General features: G+C 47.0%; 1 protein-coding gene across 1 annotated transcript in view; it reads left to right on the top strand.

Moving 5' to 3' along the window:
* LOC143927652 (D-threitol dehydrogenase-like) overlaps positions 1 to 16,351 on the top strand; it is a 119,014-nt gene extending 102,663 nt beyond the window's left edge. The window contains exon 9 of the mRNA XM_077451857.1: positions 14,052 to 16,351. Coding sequence (XP_077307983.1) covers positions 14,052 to 14,247 — 196 coding nt within the window. The 3' untranslated portion in view covers positions 14,248 to 16,351. The remainder of the gene's footprint in view (positions 1 to 14,051) is intronic.
* The last annotated feature ends 594 nt before the right edge of the window (positions 16,352 to 16,945 follow it).

Here is a 16,945-nt window from a genome sequence, read left to right as displayed (position 1 = left end):
GATCGCATGATATTACTGTACCATGGGATCCAGTGCAGACAAACGCACTGCATTTGCGATCTACGTTTTGGGTATTAAGTTAACACATTTTTGTGCTGGGGGGGGATTTGAAGAGGGGAATTGGAGGGTTGTGCTGGGACAAAGGATTTGGGGGGTGGAAGAGGATTTATTCTGAGAGGGGTACTAGGAGGAGTAGGATTTGTGCTGTAAAGTGGAACTTTGTGTTAGGAGGGGGATTTGCGTGGGAGATAGGATTTGTACTAAGGGGCTGTAAGCGTGCAAATTAATCTTGAATTTTTTTCTTTGGAGGGGAGGGAGTGTTTTTTTTTTAGCTGAATGGGTAATGTGGGGGGGGTATTGCATTCTGTGCATTACACTCCCATCCCCTGCATTCTGTGCATTACACTCCTGTCCGCTGCATTCTGTGCCCTTCACTCCTGTCCCCTCCATTCTGTGCATTACACTCCTCTCCCCTGCTTTCTGTGAATTTCATACTCCTGCCCCCTGCATTCTGTGCATTACACTCCTGTCCCCTGCATTCTGTGCCTTACACTCGCATCTCTTGCTCTGTGCATTGCACTCCCGCCCTCTGCATTCTGTGCATTACACTCCTGTCCCTTGCATTCTGTGCATTACATACTCCTGTCCCCTGCATTCTGTGGGTTACACTCCTGTCCCCTGCATTCTGTGCTTTACATACTCCTGTCCCCTGGATTCTGTGCATTACAATCCTGTTCCCTTCATTCTGTGCCTTACACTCTCATCCCCTGTATTCTGTGCATTACACTCCTGTCCCCTTCATTCTGTGCATTACACTCCTGTCCCTTGCATTCTGTGCATTACATACTCCTGTCCCCTGCATTCTGTGCATTACATACTCCTGACCCCTGAATTCTGTGCATTAAACTCCTGTCCCCTACATTCTGTGTAGTGCATACTCCTGTCCCCTGCATTTTCAGCATTATGTTCTCCTGGACTCTGTTCTCCATATGTCATATACTCCTAAACCCAGAACTGACTACAGTCCTCAGTGCATTACATACTCCTGATCCTTGAACACACCCTGGACCCCTGCTGTCTGCGTTATTAATCCCAAACCCCACACTGACTGCAGCTTCTCCCCAACCCCTGTGCTCTGCATTACAGACTCCTGCAGTATATACACAGCACTGTACATTAAATATTTCTCACCAAAGTGTTCATTGTTTGAACATTTTGCTGGTTGTTATGCAGTCCCTGACTAGTTTAATGAAGCTCTTCTTTAAGGTAGGTTCAGAAAAAGCAATACAGGCATATTTTATAGTTACAAGGAAGCCTGGATTTTGTTTAACCACGGCACTTAAGCTCCTCCCACTGTTTGGCCACATCCACATATTGCTGTGGTGCAATGCACGCGCCACAAGTCACTTCCTCCAGGTGTCCCTCATTCTGAAGTTCAAAAGTTGGGAAGTATGCACAGTGACAGCTGAAACCTGCTGGCTGCAGCTGTCACAATGCAATACAGAGTATAAAAAAAGCTAAAATAAAAAATAAAAAAGAGATTAAAACTGTTATCTGCAAAATAGCCAAAATGCAAGTTTAAAGCGGAGGTCCACCCTAAAGTGGACCTTCCGCTCATTGGAATCCTCCCCCCCTCCGGCGCCACAATTGGCACCTTTCAGGGGGGAGGGGGGTGCAGGTACCTGTACAGTACAGGTATCTGCACCCACTTCCGGCGTAGATTCTGCAGAAAGGAACGCCCCTTTCCGCAGAATCCACGCCCCTTTCCGAAAGTCCCCCGCTGCCTGCTGGGAAACACACGGATCCCAGAGACAGCGGGGACCATCCTTATTGCGCAGCGCGACTCGCGCATGCGCAGTAGGGAACCGGGAAATGAAGCCGAAAGGCTCCACTTCCTGATTCCCATACCCAAGATGGCGACGGCAGCACCCGAGAGACGATCGAGAGATCGGCTTTGGGTGCCGACATCGCGGGCGCGCTGGGCGGGTAAGTGTCCTTATTTTAAAAGTCAGCAGCTGCAGTATTTGTAGCTGCTGGCTTTTAAAAAAAAAAAACGGCGGAACTCCCGGCGGACTCCCGCTTTAAGCATTATGTCCATTTGCCAGCTTCTAATAAAAAAAGAATTGTAATGTTAATGTAATGCTTCCTCCACTAGGGTGACAACGCTGATTCCCTTGCAGTGAAATCATTGCCACGCGGTCACCATATGCCAACTAGGACTAGAGGACTGTGTGCTTTTGAAGGTCGAAAGAGGGCAATGGTGATGTCACTGCTGGTAACCTTCCTACTCACTGCAGGACATGCTCAGCTCCACCCCCAGGTGTTGTGATTGGCTGCATGGCCTGCCTTAGCCCCTGTACACACGGTCGGAGATTTCGACAACCAAATCCATTGGATTTTGTCCGTCGGATCTTGTCCGAAACTGTTGCATACACACGGTCGGACTAAGTTGTCGAAAAATCCGATCATTCAGAACGTGATGACGTAATTTCGTTACGATGGGACTACGTTCAGGCTAGTAGCCAATAGCTTTGATGTAGGAATTTGATCTGAGCATGCGTGGCACTTGGTCCGATCGGAATTCTCTACACGTGATTGGAGTATGTCCGATCGAACCAGTTGGTCGGGAAATATTTCCAACAAGTTGGAAAATTGGGTCCGACGGATATTCCGATGGAATCAGTCCAATGCATACCACACACAGTCGGATTATCCGACAACACGGTCCGATAGGACACATCGACGGATTCTCCGACCGTGTGTACAAGGGCTAAGTAGGGTGCGATCTGGTGCACCCTCTTGGTTTCCTCCTTATGACTTTCCTGTGCAGGGAAGGGGACAGGAATGTTTAGATGGGGGGGGGGGGGGAGGGGGACTTTTAGAGTAAAAACATTTCCATAAAGGGAATTTAAAGATCAGCTCTGGGTGGGTAGCCATAGGTTGAACCACGCCTGCATGTGTCCTCATTTTCTAAGTTCACTGATCCATTACTTTGTTTGGACATCGCTAGCAAATGGATGATGTGAACACTATATTCAGCACATTTCAATGAGAAGCAAATTTAAGCCATTATCTGGCACTGCCTGGCCAAACAATACATTATTCAATGGGTAGAAAGTAGCAGATGGGTTTAGCACTTTTGGAGAGAAATGGGAAAAATTATGTTAACTGATGCAGTTCTGTCCAAACCTCTACATCCGTCCACTGCATGGAAATACAGGGAGTAAAGGAGAACTCCGGGCTGGGCATTAGCAACATCTAAAGACATTTTTTTATAATATGTATATTTTAAGGAGGAACTCCATAAAAGCCCACGTTACCCTTCAGTGCTGGAACAGGTAAGGAGTGGGCACTGCATATGCATGGCCAATTGCTTGCTTTCTAGCAGCTAGAATGACGTTGCACATGCACAGTGTGAAGCATCATGCCACGATCTGCTGGTTGCCGGCCACTGGCCTGGAGCATGTAGTGAGGTACCCACCCCACCATACCACCAACTCCACCACCACTGTTCCCAGGGCAGCTTCCCACCTGCCCACCCCTTGTCCCAGCAATGCTCCCCCGTATACACGATTGGATTTTCCGACAACAAAACCGTAGATTTTTTTCCGAAGGATGTTGGCTCAAACTTGTCTTGCATACATACTGTCACTGTCACGTACCTAGTAGGCGAGCCCGGAATGCAGGAAGCGGCCCCTCGTAGCCCCTGGCTAAAGAACCCCTGGAGATGGTAACAGAAGCTCAACAGTTCAGGGGGCACAAGTGCCTGGCGGGTAGATGCTGGTCCGGATGGGCAGCAGGACACCAACAGCGAGCAGATGAAGCTGAAGACAAGAGACTGGTGTAGGCAGGCACAAGTGGTAGACTGGCTGGCAGACGGACGTCAGCGGGTACAGCAGTCACAGGATATCCAACCAGGTAGGTAGGAACAGCAGAGTCGGGTACAAGCCGGGTCAGCAGGTAGCGGTCAACGTGGTACAAGAGGGATGAGGCAGAGGCGTAGTCAGGCAGGCAGGAGGTCGTAGGCAGGCAGCAACGGATCAGGGTCAAGGTCAAGCCGGGTAACAGGAACTAAGGTAGCAGATACAGGTATAGGGTAGTAGGATCTCCGAACGCGCTGTAGACTGGTCAGCACGAGTGGAAGGGAGCGAGTGCCTTAAGAAGACTGTAGGGCGCCAAACGGTCGCACGACGAGTCAGCGTGCGCGAGTGGACGTGCGCCCGTTCATGCCCCCACGTGCACGCGTGCATCCGATCGCTCTAGCGCGCGTTAACGGAGCACGACGGGTCCTTGACAGCAAACTTCTATGGGTAAGTCTCTCGTGCGCAAACGAGACGCCAGGACGATCGTGACAGTCACACAAATGTTGGACCAAAATTCTGAACGTGAGAACGCGGTGATGTACAAGACGTACGACGAGCTGAGAAAAAGGAAGTTCAATAGCCAGTGCGGCTCCTTCTGCTTGATTCTGAGCATGCGTGAACTTTTGTGCGACGGACTTGTGTACACACGATCGTAAATTCCGAAAATTTGAGAACCTGTGGGCGGAAATTCCGACAGCAAATGTTCAATGGAGTATACACACGGCCGACCTTTCCGACAACAAGCTCACATCCAACATTTGTTGGCGGAAAATCCAATCGTGTATACGGGGCATAAGACTAGATGTCCATAACATCCCCCCTTACATTAGAAGGCAAGAGTCTCCAACCCTCCCTAACATAACCGTGTTAACTTTTGCTGCCGTTGGGAAGAAACTGGTCGAAGATCTGGGAATCAGGAAGTACTGGGTCTGGAGGAGAACCAGAGGAGGGCTGGAGTTAGCTCCCAGGTCTGCTGAATGCTGAGAACAGGGGAGGCATAGACAAGGGGGTACTGTGGCTGTTCTCCTCTCTGCTGCCGACTGCTGAGATGGGGGGGGGTCAGAGATGAGCCTCGGAGAAGTGCAGGATCTTGTGGAGGAGTGCTGTCCTCCTGCCGACTGCTGAGACAAGGTGAGGATGGAGATGAAGCACCACAGCTGCAGGAGGGGTGTGAGGGCCACATGAAATGTCCTGGGGGTGGGGGAGGGGGTGGGGGAGGGGGGACAGGCTGAGTACGGCTTTCAGCATTGTGCTTGGCATGTGCTGTAGAGGGTGATGAAGGTGTGCGTTTATGTGGAAGGCAGCTTTCCGGGAAAGACAGGTGCCATCTGTACGAGCCAATGATAGGCTGGGGCTGTACAGCCCTCTGCACCCGTGTGAGTAAGGCCTTAAAATATATCTATACCCCGTTTGTGATAGAATGGGGAGGTGTTAGAACTCCGGTCAGGTTTTACCAAACAAGAAGTGAAGGCAAATCTGCAATAGACAACAATAAAATGCTGACTGAGGTTATAGCATTGCTCTACTTAACATTTTTTCTTTTGTCTGTGTTGCTGTTAGAGAGATTTCCCTCTCACTTTCTGTCCTGGGACAACCTTTGTACCAAACAGGAAGTGAAAGAATTTTTGAAACTGAGCCTCCAGTGACAGTGAAACCTCATCCTTCCCTACTATATCCAAAACTAACAAAATGAATGTGGATACCCTTACATGGGCTACTTATTTTTTGTTTTCTTTTTTTTTGTTGGATAGACTGGAGGATGTTCAACCAGCACTATAGTTTGACCTAGAGATTGTGCTGGACCGGTAGAATGGTTCATAATAGATATTAGTTGGATCCATGGGTGAATGATGGTGTTGATCTCTCTTTGGAGACATGGGCTTCTACCTTGGTGGTAGGACAGAGCTGTCTGTTGCTGGTTATTTTGAACACCGGGCACTCCTTTCTCCCTACTCGAGACACCAGCACATGGGACACTTCTGTACCATCCCTTGTGCTGAATTTTTAAAAGACATTTTTTAACTGAGCTAAGGCTTTACCCTCTTGACGTCCGCGCTATAGCCGAATTACAGCCACATCGCGGACCTGAATATGATGGCCTCCCCTTTGTACATGCCCCGCGCGCCCCCTGCAGGGCACGCTGTGATTACTGAGTCACGAGACTCGGGTGATCACAGATCCGAGTAAGGGGCCAGTGCCGGCCCCTTACAACGTGATCAGCTGTCAGCCAATGGAGAAAAGGAGAAAAAAAGCCCATAACCTGCTTATCGGCAAGGGACATCGGTCCCGAAAAGGAAGGAGGCACATCAGCCTCATATGTGCCACCAGTACCCCCTGCCAGTACCACCTGACATTGCCACCTGCCAGTGCCCACAGTGCCCACCAGTGCCACCTATCAATGCCCATGAATGCCACCTATCAATGCCCACAAGTTCCACCTATCAATGCCCACCAGTAGTGCCACCTAGCAGTGTAACCAACCAGTGCCGATCAGTGCCCATTATTGCCACCCATCAGTGCCCATTATTGCCACCCATCAGTGCCCATCACTGCCACCCATCAGTGTCCATCACTGCCATCTATCGGTGCCCATCAGTGGCACCTCATCAGCGTACTTCAATGAAGGAGAAAAATTACCTGTTTGCAAAATTTTATAACAAAATACAAAATATAAAATAATATAATATTTTTTATTTTTTTTAAATTCGGTCTGTTTAGATTTTTTTTAGCAAAAATTAAAACCACAGAGGTGATTAAATACCACCAAAAGAAAGCTCTATTTGTGGGAAAAAAATGTTTAAAATGTCATTTGGGTACAGTGTAGCATGACCGCGCAATTGTCATTCAAAGTGCATCAGCACTGAAAGCTGAAAATTGGTCTGGACAGGAGGGGGATTTAAGTGCCCAGTAAGCAAGTGTTTAAAGGTCCACTTTGAGATGTTTCATATTAGGCTTCATTCCTCAGCAGTGCCACAATTAGTGCGATCAATTAAAAAAAAAAACGACCTAAACATGTAAAATAACCGCCACGGCAATGTATGGCTAGGCCCAACAGGCCTCCCTCTAGCTCCCCCGGCAATTTCAAGGTGAAATCCATCAGCATCTAGAACAGAACTATCTCCACCTTGTTGGAAAGCCCTGCGGTGATGGTCTAAATTAAAAGGAAGATAATTTTCTAGAGAGAGAAAGAGAGAGAGGGAGCGGAGAGAAAGTACGCCCCCTCCCCCCCTTTTCCCCGTATACTTGTTCATTTCATATTTGTCGCCAGTTTGTTTGCTAATTTTCATTTGCAAGCGTCACGTCATCCAGCGAACCGGGCGCCTCAATGGGCCGCTGATTTCTCTGAAATGACAGGCTGTAAATATGCATAAAAAAAGCCTTGCAATTAGCGAGTGTGTGGTTGGGCTATGCCTGATTTCATTGGCAAGTTTACCCACTGCGTTGATAAGCTACATTATCTAGAAAATTGGCCGGTGAAAAACAGCACCTCTGATTGCCAGGAAAAGTTTCAGATAACAGGGTGCTGAAGGGAATTATAATTGAGGTTGAATATGTTAACCGGGGTGTCACAAGCTCCTTAGAAGCGTTAATTCATCAGCATGTTAGAATTTTTATTAACATTTGGAGAGCGTCCTTGCCACGCTAATGAGCTACAATTGGCAGTTCGGATTTTAGTTACTGTCATCTATAAAGAAGTTAAATATAATTCCTTCGGCGGCGACAATATGTAAATGTATTTGTTCTGGGGCTACGTAAAAAAAATAAAAAATAAAAATAAAAAAATTACACATTGCACACAACAAGCTAAAAAAAAATAAAAAATAAATGCGATCCAGAGAGCAGTGTCAGTTAAATCAGAGGCGAGGTTGCGGACGACAGGCTTGAGTTTATTGTGTCCACGGCTCCTTAATCAAATGGTATGCTAATGCTGTTTGTACATTTTAATGGGGAAATCATTGTTTTAATCGAGGTTGTCGAGGCTGCAGGGGTTGCTTGCTTGATGATGTGATGTGAATTTCCTATCGGGCTTTGGAGGCTCGTGTTTGATTATATCCTAACTGCTTCAGGGCAAGGGCAAAGCCGAGTTTCTCTGGTCAGTGGGCAAATGACTTGTATACGGTTTGACTTGGACTCCCTTTCCTTTATGGAAGGAATTTTAAAAAGGGATAGTAAAGGGATTGATATGTTTTATTCATTGTTCACATGATTGAGTGAAAATATCACACCAATGAATGTTCATTTCTTACAAACTTCCTTTTTACGTTGAGTTTTTTTAGGGCAGTTATAATAGTTTTTGGTTGTTATTTTTATTGTTTTTTAAAGTGGTGTTGCCACCAAAAAATTAAAAGCTGCTTAAAATTCGTAAAAAAAAATAAAAAATAAAAAATTGGCAAAAAAAAATTTGCCCGGGCTGGTGACATCACTTCCCCTCGTGCCGCACATTCACCGGGGACCTGTCATGTGTCCCAGGTGACTGTACGGCGTATCACGGCGCCCTGCGCCGCTCACGCATGCGCAGTGGGTGCCCGGCTGTGAAGCCACAGCCGGGTGCCCACAGTATGCATGACGGCGCCGCGAGCGGAGCGGGGAGCGAGGGGGGGGGGGGGGGGGGCTTCGCTCCCCCGCATCGCTGGACCCTGGGGCAGGTAAGTGTCTGATTATTAAAAGCCAGCAGCTGCAGTATTTGTAGCTACTGACTTTTAATTTTTTTTTTTAGGGGGTACCCCACTTTAAGTTTTAAAGCTGCTCATGTTGGGCAAGGCACTGGCCTACTTCAAATCACACATCCACCCCCTCTCTCCAGTCCCAGATATATACTGTGATATATATATATATATATATATATATATAAAAACAAAGAGGAAAAAAAAGGAAAATATTTGGGAAATCCCAAATCCCCTCCTCCATCCCGGTTTTATATTTAAAAGGAAGGAGCGGCAGGCGGGACTTTGTATGAGGCACACGGGAGCAGAAGCACAAAATTTAATAAAAAAACATATTTTAATAAATACAGGTAGTCATATATTTACATATTAATACACGTAGCCATATATTAGTATTTTCTATTACATCAGATTATACATTCCAACAAGGACTTAGTAGTAAACACATGAAGGGTCAAACACTAAATACCGTATATACTCGAGTATAGGCCGACCCGAATATAAGCCGAGGCCCCCAATTTACCCCCAAAAAAACTGGCAAACTTATTGACTCATGTATAAGCCGAGGGTGAGACATGCCTGTCCATCCCTGTGTGTGTGTCCGTCCATCCCTGTGTGTCCGTCCATCCCTGTGTGTCCGTCCATCCCTGTGTGTCCGTCCATCCATCCCTGTGTGTGTGTGTGTCCATCCATCCATCCATCCCTGTGTGTGTGTGTGTCCATCCATCCATCCATCCCTGTGTGTGTGTGTGTCCATCCATCCATCCCTGTGTGTGTGTGTCTCCATCCATCCATCCATCCCTGTGTGTGTGTGTCTCCATCCATCCATCCCTGTGTGTGTGTGTCTCCATCCATCCATCCATCCCTGTGTGTGTGTGTATCCATCCATCCCTGTGTGTGTGTGTCTCCATCCATCCATCCCTGTGTGTGTGTGTCCGTGTGTGTGTGTGTGTGTGTGTGTGTGTGTGTGTGTGTGTGTCCAGCCTACCTGTGTCCCGAGCCTTTGTCCCGAGCCTCCGTCCCGTGCCTTGCCTCCTTGCCTCCGTCCCGTGCCGTGCCGTGCCTTGCCTCCGTCCCGTGCCGTGCCTTGCCTCCGTCCCGTGCCTTGCCAGGATCGCCGCTCTTCGTCGGCGCCTCGGCGGCCATTGTAAAATTCAAAAGCCGCGCCTCCGCCTTCGCCTGTGATAGGCGGAACACTGAATTTCCCAGCAGCCTGTGTTCCGCCTATCACGGACATCGTCTCATCCTCGTCCGTAGTACGAGGATGAGACGATGTCCGTGATAGGCGGAACACAGGCTGCTGGGAAATTCAGTGTTCCGCCTATCACAGGCGAAGGCGGAGCCGGAGGCGCGGCTTTTGAATTATAGAATGGCCGCTGTCTGTCTGCTCGACACGCTGATCGAGCAGGCAGACAGCGATGACTCGAGTATAAGCCGAGGGGGGCACTTTCAGCCTCAAAAAAGAGGCTGAAAATCTCGGCTTATACTCGAGTATATACGGTAAGCACAAATCATATGTAAATACATGACACATTGAAGCGTCATTTAGGAGAAAGAAATTTATAAAAAAAACAAAGGTCGAGAAGGAACGTTCATGCTTTGTTGAAGATTGTATACACAAAATGGCAGTTGAAATCTCTACGCGTTTCGTGACCTTATAGCCACTCATCAGGAGCAACACCGTAATGGTAACCTATGGGTAGAATAAACTAGAGGTCGACCGATATATCGGCCGGCCGATATATCGGCCGATATTTGCTGTTTTTTAAATAATCGGCATCGGCCGATTTTGCTGATAAAAAGCCGATTTAGAACTACAGCGGGACTTTGAAATGACTTCTGTAAGAAGTCAGTGTGAGTTGCCTGAGTCGTCATAGCAACACTTTCCTCCTCTCTGGGCAGACTGCCAAGAAAAGAACAGAAAGATACAATGTTTACACTGAATGAGTGAAGTCATCTCTGTGTGTAGAAGTTCTCAGTTTAACCATTTAAAGACTAAATCTTTTCTGACACTTGTTGCTTACAAGTAAAAATCCTGTATTTTCTGCCAGAAAATCACTTAGACCCCCCCCCCCAAAATGTTATATATTTTTTTAGCAGAGATCCTAGGGAATAAAATAGCGGTTGTTGCAATATTTTATGTCACACGGCATTTGCACAGAGGTCTTTCAAATGCATTTTTTTGGGGAAAAAAATACACTATTTAAAATTAAGATAAAAACAGTAAAGTTAGCCCATTTTTTTTTTTTCGTCCAAAAGTTTTGACTACCTGTTTTTATTTAATACATAGGTTTTTTTTTTTTTTTATCTAAATCATACATACAAGTAAACTGATTGGAGGTTTGTTTTGTTTAATAAATGTTTAAATGTAAGAAATTTTCTGTATCACTTATGAAGGCTGCTTTCACACTGGAGCGGGCAGGCATTGGTGGTAAAACGCAAGTTTTAGCGGCTCTTTACCATCATTTTAGCGGTGCTATTTGGCTGCTAGTGGGGCACATATAACCCAGCTAGCGGCCAAGGAAGAGGTTAAATGCGCCCATGAAGCACTGCTGCCAAATCGCATTGCATGCGCTTCGGCAGTGGTGCCCATTCATATCAATGGGCAGGAGTGGTGGAGGAGCGGTATACACCACTCCAAACGTGCTGCTTGCAGGACTTTTTTTTAAGATCCTGCCAGTGCATCGCCTCAGTGTGAAAGCACTCCGTCTTTCACACAGACTGCAGGGGAGCCATTTTGCAGGCACTTTACAGGCGCTATTTTTAGCCCAAAAGCACCTGAAAAATGCCCCAGTGGGAAAGGTGTGTTAGATCAAGGGGGATTAAAAAAAAAAAAAATAAATAAAAAAGGAAAAAAATAAATAAATAAAATAAAATCGGCCTAACATATCGGCCCAAAAAAATCGGCATCATATATCTGCTATCGGCCGCCATGATTTCTAAATATCGGCATCGGCCAGAGAAAAACCCATATCGGTCGACCTCTAGAATAAACAACCATATTTAAATCAAATAAAAAAAAAAAAAGTGGACAATTGCACAAACATGGGGGAAACCCCCACACATGTACATTCGACCCACAAACTTACATGTATATCTGCACAGAGGCGGTAACAGACATCGAAAGTTGGGCCCGCCCAAGTTTGCCATGGTCTGGGGCTGAGGGAGCACGCCCGGACGACACCCAGAACGCACAAGCAACACCCCCGGCAGGTAGAATATATATATATATATATATATATATATATATATATATATATATATATATATATATATATATATATATATATATATATATATATATATATATGTCACAGTTGGGAGACATCCTGGGTCTTTCCTTTCTCTGGTGGTGGAGGGGGTGTGGGCCCTTATTACTGCAGTAGCACTCTTGGTTCTGTGATGATGCCAGCCATCCATCCAGGGTAGGCCTGCCTGGATTCAGAGGTTGCTGGATGACACTACTCCAAGGAGCAGATCCATGACAGCCTGGGCTCAGGGATTGCATGATGATGCTGCCCCCCCAGGGGTAAATCCAAGATAACCTGGGCTCAGAGGTTGTGTGATGATGCTGCTCTCAGGGGGCAGGTCCATGACAGCCTGGGTTCAGAAGTTGTGTTATGATGTTGCTCTCAGGGACAGGTCCATGATAGCCTGGGCTCAAAGATTGTGTGATGCTGCAGGTCCATGACAGCCTGGGCTCAGAGATTGCATGATGATGCTGCCCCCCCAGGGGTAAATCCAAGATAACCTGGGCTCAGAGGTTGTGTGATGATGCTGCTCTCAGGGGCAGGTCCATAATAGCATGGGCTCAAAGATTGTGTGATGCTGCAGGTCCATGACAGCTTGGGCTCATAGGTTGTGTGATAACACCACCCTCAAGGGCAGATCCATGACAGTCTGGGCTCAGAAGTTGTGTGATGACGCTGTCCCCAGGGGGAGATCCATGATGATGGCCTGGGCTCAGAGATTGTGTGATGATGCTGCTCTCAGGGGTCAGGACCCTGACAGCCTGGGCTAAGAAGTTTTGTGGTGATTCTGCTCTTAGAGGGAGGTCCATGACAGCCTGAGCTCAGAAGTAGTGTGATGATGCTGCTCTCACAGACAGGTCCATGACAGCCTGGGCTCAGATGTTGCATGATGATGCTGCCCCCAGGGGGAGATCCAAGGCGGCCTGGGCTCAGAGGTTGCATTATGATGCTGCCCCCAGGGGGAGATTCAAGGCAGCTTGGGCTCAGAGGTTGCATGATGGCACTGCTCTTAGGGGGCAGGTCCATGACAGCCTGGGCTCAGAGGTTTTGTGACGACAACACCCTCAGGGGGAGATCCATGACAGTCTGGGCTCAGAGGTTGCGTGATGGCACTGGTCTCAGGGGGCAGATCCATGACAGCCTGGGCTCAGAGGTTGTGTGATGACAACACCCTCAGGGGGAGATCCATGACAGCCTGGGCTCAGAGGTTTTGTGATGACAACACCCTCAGGGGGAGATCCATGACAGCCTGGGCTCAGAGGTTTTGTGATGACAACACCCTCAGGGGGAGATCCATGACAGTCTGGGCTCAGAGGTTGTGTGATGACACTGCTTTCAGGGGGCAGGTCCATGACAGCCAGAGCTCCGAGGCTGCAGATTGATGCTGCCCGCAGGGGTAGGTCTACGACAGTCTTGACTGAGGGGACTGGGCTAAATAATCTTGGCTGTCATTCATGCCAAAAGACTGAGGGCATCTAGTGTCTTAAAGATATTACTATGGGGGACACTACTGGATTGAAGGTGAGTATTTGACTTTGCTGGGCATCTTTTTTTCTGCTTTCAAGTGTATGTGAACACTCACCTTGTAAAACAACCCATTGAGTTCAAAATAGAAATGAGAGTCAAAACATTTGTGTATACATATAAAAAAACATTATAAATACCTTTTTCTTCCTTTTTTATAAGTGATCACATACCATCTTTTCGCAGCTGCATAAGGAGTTTAGAAAAATAGGGGAGGAGAAACAGCAATATACTGGTCTTCCCAGTAAATGGTTGTGCAGTAAGGGGGGCATGTCAGCACAAGTCTAATCATTGGAGGAGGGCAGGATAGTCAGAAAGAAAGCCTAAAAGGGCCACCACATCTAAATACTGGTAAGCTGCAATATATCATTTTTTTTGTTTTCGGGTTTAGAGATACATTTTAAGTCCACCCATCACAATGGGGAGGCTCAAGAGTTGAGTGGGTGGGGCAAAGGCTGACTTTCTAGAAATGTCTTAATTTTCAGTTGCCTATATTTGTGGCTTTATTTGTTGTCCTCACATGGCTGTCACTGAACGTTTTCTATTCTTATTAATTTAATCAAAAAAGGCTTCAGCAAAGTTGTCATGTGGTCCCTGGTCATGAATGAAGGCTAAAGTCCAAAACATTAAAAGAGAACTCTAGTCTGATAGAAAAGCAGGGAATTGTTTTATGGAGGCGGTTGGGAAGATAGGGGATTGCTACAACTCATGATAACTTTTTGTTCTTTTTCTGTCTCCTTCTTCGGCAGGGGAATTGTAGACACTCCTCTCATCCATTCAGAAGCACTCAAGCCTCTTGTAAAGCGCTGGTTGGCCGATATCCCCGCTGGGTGTCTAGCTCAGGTGACAGATCTGCAGGCCGCCGTGGTGTATTTGGCATCTGAAGCTTCCGACTACATGACAGGCCATAATTTAGTCATTGACGGTGGCCAGAGCCTTTGGTAGAATAATGGAACCACCAAGAAAGGTCATAACAATGGACATCGGGTCGAAGAATAATGCTTCGTGTCCTGGCAGAATGGAGGATGGGCAACTGTCTTATTGTACTCTAAAGGACATCTCTGCTCTCCATACACATATTGATCTGATAATTCCATGAAATGATCAATTATATTGATTATTGGTCAAAGGTATAATGAAGAATGGTCAATTACATGAAATATTGATGAGTGTGTAGCCAGCATTAAGATGGTTACACACTAAAATCTAATTCCACAATCCCCCTAAAGCCAAATTCTCTGTATATTTTTACATCGTTACATTGATCCAGCTTGGACCGATGTAACAATTTATATACCATACCTGGCCTATCCTTGTGGAAGCTGCTAATCACTGTAGTAGGCACTGCTACTCCTGTGACCTCCACTAGCTTCCAGGTCCCATGCCGTGTGGCTGCCCTGCTGCATTATGAACCCACGGAGCCACTTGCATGGCACGGGCGCCTTTCACAGAACAATTTGCCTTTTCTCAATGAATGCAAAGCACTCTTTGATTGGATGAGGTGAAGAGGTGGAGTGACAATGTTACCATCCCCTCCTCATCCAATCAGAGAATGGTTTACATTCATCGAAAAAAATGAAAAGTGTTCTGTGAATGTGTTTAGTAAGCAGCAGGGCAGCCGCTCAGCATGGGACTCAGAAGCTAATGGAGATCACTGTAGTAGCGATGCCTTTCCAGCTTCCGTAGGATTTTCCTAGGTATGGTATATGTAAAGTTACATTGCAACTATGTAAAAACATGACTTTTCTTCAGCAGGAATGCGGGAAACCTCCAGCACGGAATGTATGTAATGGCAAGGCGTTCTGGGTTGTGCTACAGTGTCTCTTGACGCTGGCTGCTGGGGGATCGATTGTTGCTGGAGGAGATATATTTTTGTGTGGGGGTCTATTATTGCTGCTGGGGGACCTATTGTCTGTGGAAGGGATGTACTTTTGCAGGGGGAGGTCTATTGTTGCTGGTGGGGGAGGGGGTCTGTTATTGCTGGGGTTGGTCTTGAGTTGCTGAGGGGTCAGTTGTCATTAGAAGGGATCTACTGGGAGCAGTCTATTGTAGCTGGCTGCTGGGGGATTTATTGTTGCTGGAGGAGATATATTTTTGTGTGGGGGTCTATTATTGCTGCTGGGGGACCTATTGTCTCTGGAAGGGATGTATTTTTGCAGGGGATCTATTTTATTACTTAGTACCACAAATGTGACTTGGTTCTGTATGCTCTAAAAGGGGCAGTACCGGGAGGTGGGTAGGGGGTGGAACCAAGGAACGGTGCTCGGAGGTAGGTAGGGGCGGAGACAAGGGGTAACACTGAAAGTGGTAGTTCCTACACCTATTCTCTGAGAAAAAAAGCCCTGTGTAAATATATCCAAACCTGGGTTCATCTTTAAAGCGGGAGTCCACCGGGACTCCGCGTTTTTTTTTTTTTTTTTAAAAGCCAGCAGCTACAAATACTGCAGCTGCTGACTTTTAAATAGTGACACTTACCTGTCCAGCGCGCCCGCGATGTCGGCACCCGAAGCCGATCGCTCGCTCGTGCCGCCGCCATCTTGGGTATGGGAATCAGGAAATGGAGCCTTTCGGCTTCATTTCCCGGTTCCCTACTGCGCATGCGCGAGCCGCGCGGCGCAATCCGGACGGTCCCCGCTGCCTCTGGGAGCTGTGTGTTTCCCAGCAGGCAGCGGGGCACTTGCTGAAGGGGGCGGGCGCTTGCGGAAAGGGGCGTAACGTACGCCCCTTTCCGCAGAGAGCTAGCCCGGAAGTGGGTGCAGTTACCTGGATTATCCAGGTAACTGCACCCCCCTCCCCCCTGAAAGGTGCCGATTGTGGCGCCGGAGGGGGGGGGGGGATTCCGATGAGCGGAGGTCCATTTTAGGGTGGACCTCCGCTTTAATATTTACTAAGAACTGTGGAGATGGTCCTCCCTGTACAATCTATTCTGTCACCTCTTGCACTACAAAGTTATTAGTAAATATTGCTGATTTTAAAGCTGAACTCCGGGCAGATATTCATGCAGTCCTGTATTCATCAACACACCATTAAAATATATTTTTAAAAGCAAGCAGTGTAAGTCCCTGAATTTGATGTGATGATTTCAGCTGTTTACAATTCATAATACAGCAGAGCCCAGGCTGGGAGAAGCAGCACAAGGAGCTACTCAGCAGGGATCTAAAAGGTATAATTAACATGTATCTGGTGACACACTAACCAAGCAAACCAATGTATTGCAGATTGTAAAGTTCATGTGTCCACATGGTTAGGTGGAAGTAGCAGTAAAAGGCTGGTTGGAACATCCGCAGACAATAACTTAACCACTTGACCACTGGGCACTTAAACACCCTTAACCACTTTCAGACCGGACCAATTTGCTGGTCAAAGACCAGACCACTTTTTGCGATTCGGCACTGCGTCGCTTTAACTGACAATTGCGCGGTCGTGCGACGTGGCTCCCAAACAAAATTGACGTCCTTTTTTTCCCACAAATAGAGCTTTCTTTTGGTGGTATTTGATCACCCCTGCAGTTTTTATTTTTTGCGCTATAAACAAAAATAGAGCGACAATTTTGAAAAAAACACATTATTTTTTACTTTTTGTTATAATAAATATCCCCCAAAAATATATAAAAAAACATTTTTTTCCCTCAATTTAGGCCGAT

Source organism: Lithobates pipiens, unplaced genomic scaffold (genome assembly GCF_037356315.1).
Source record: "Lithobates pipiens isolate NorthernLeopardFrog02 unplaced genomic scaffold, aLitPip1_a1.2 Scaffold_23, whole genome shotgun sequence".
NCBI classification, from domain to species: Eukaryota; Metazoa; Chordata; class Amphibia; order Anura; family Ranidae; genus Lithobates; species Lithobates pipiens.
The sequence above is the reverse complement of the archived record's forward strand: the minus strand, read 5'-3'. Positions and strand labels throughout refer to the sequence as shown.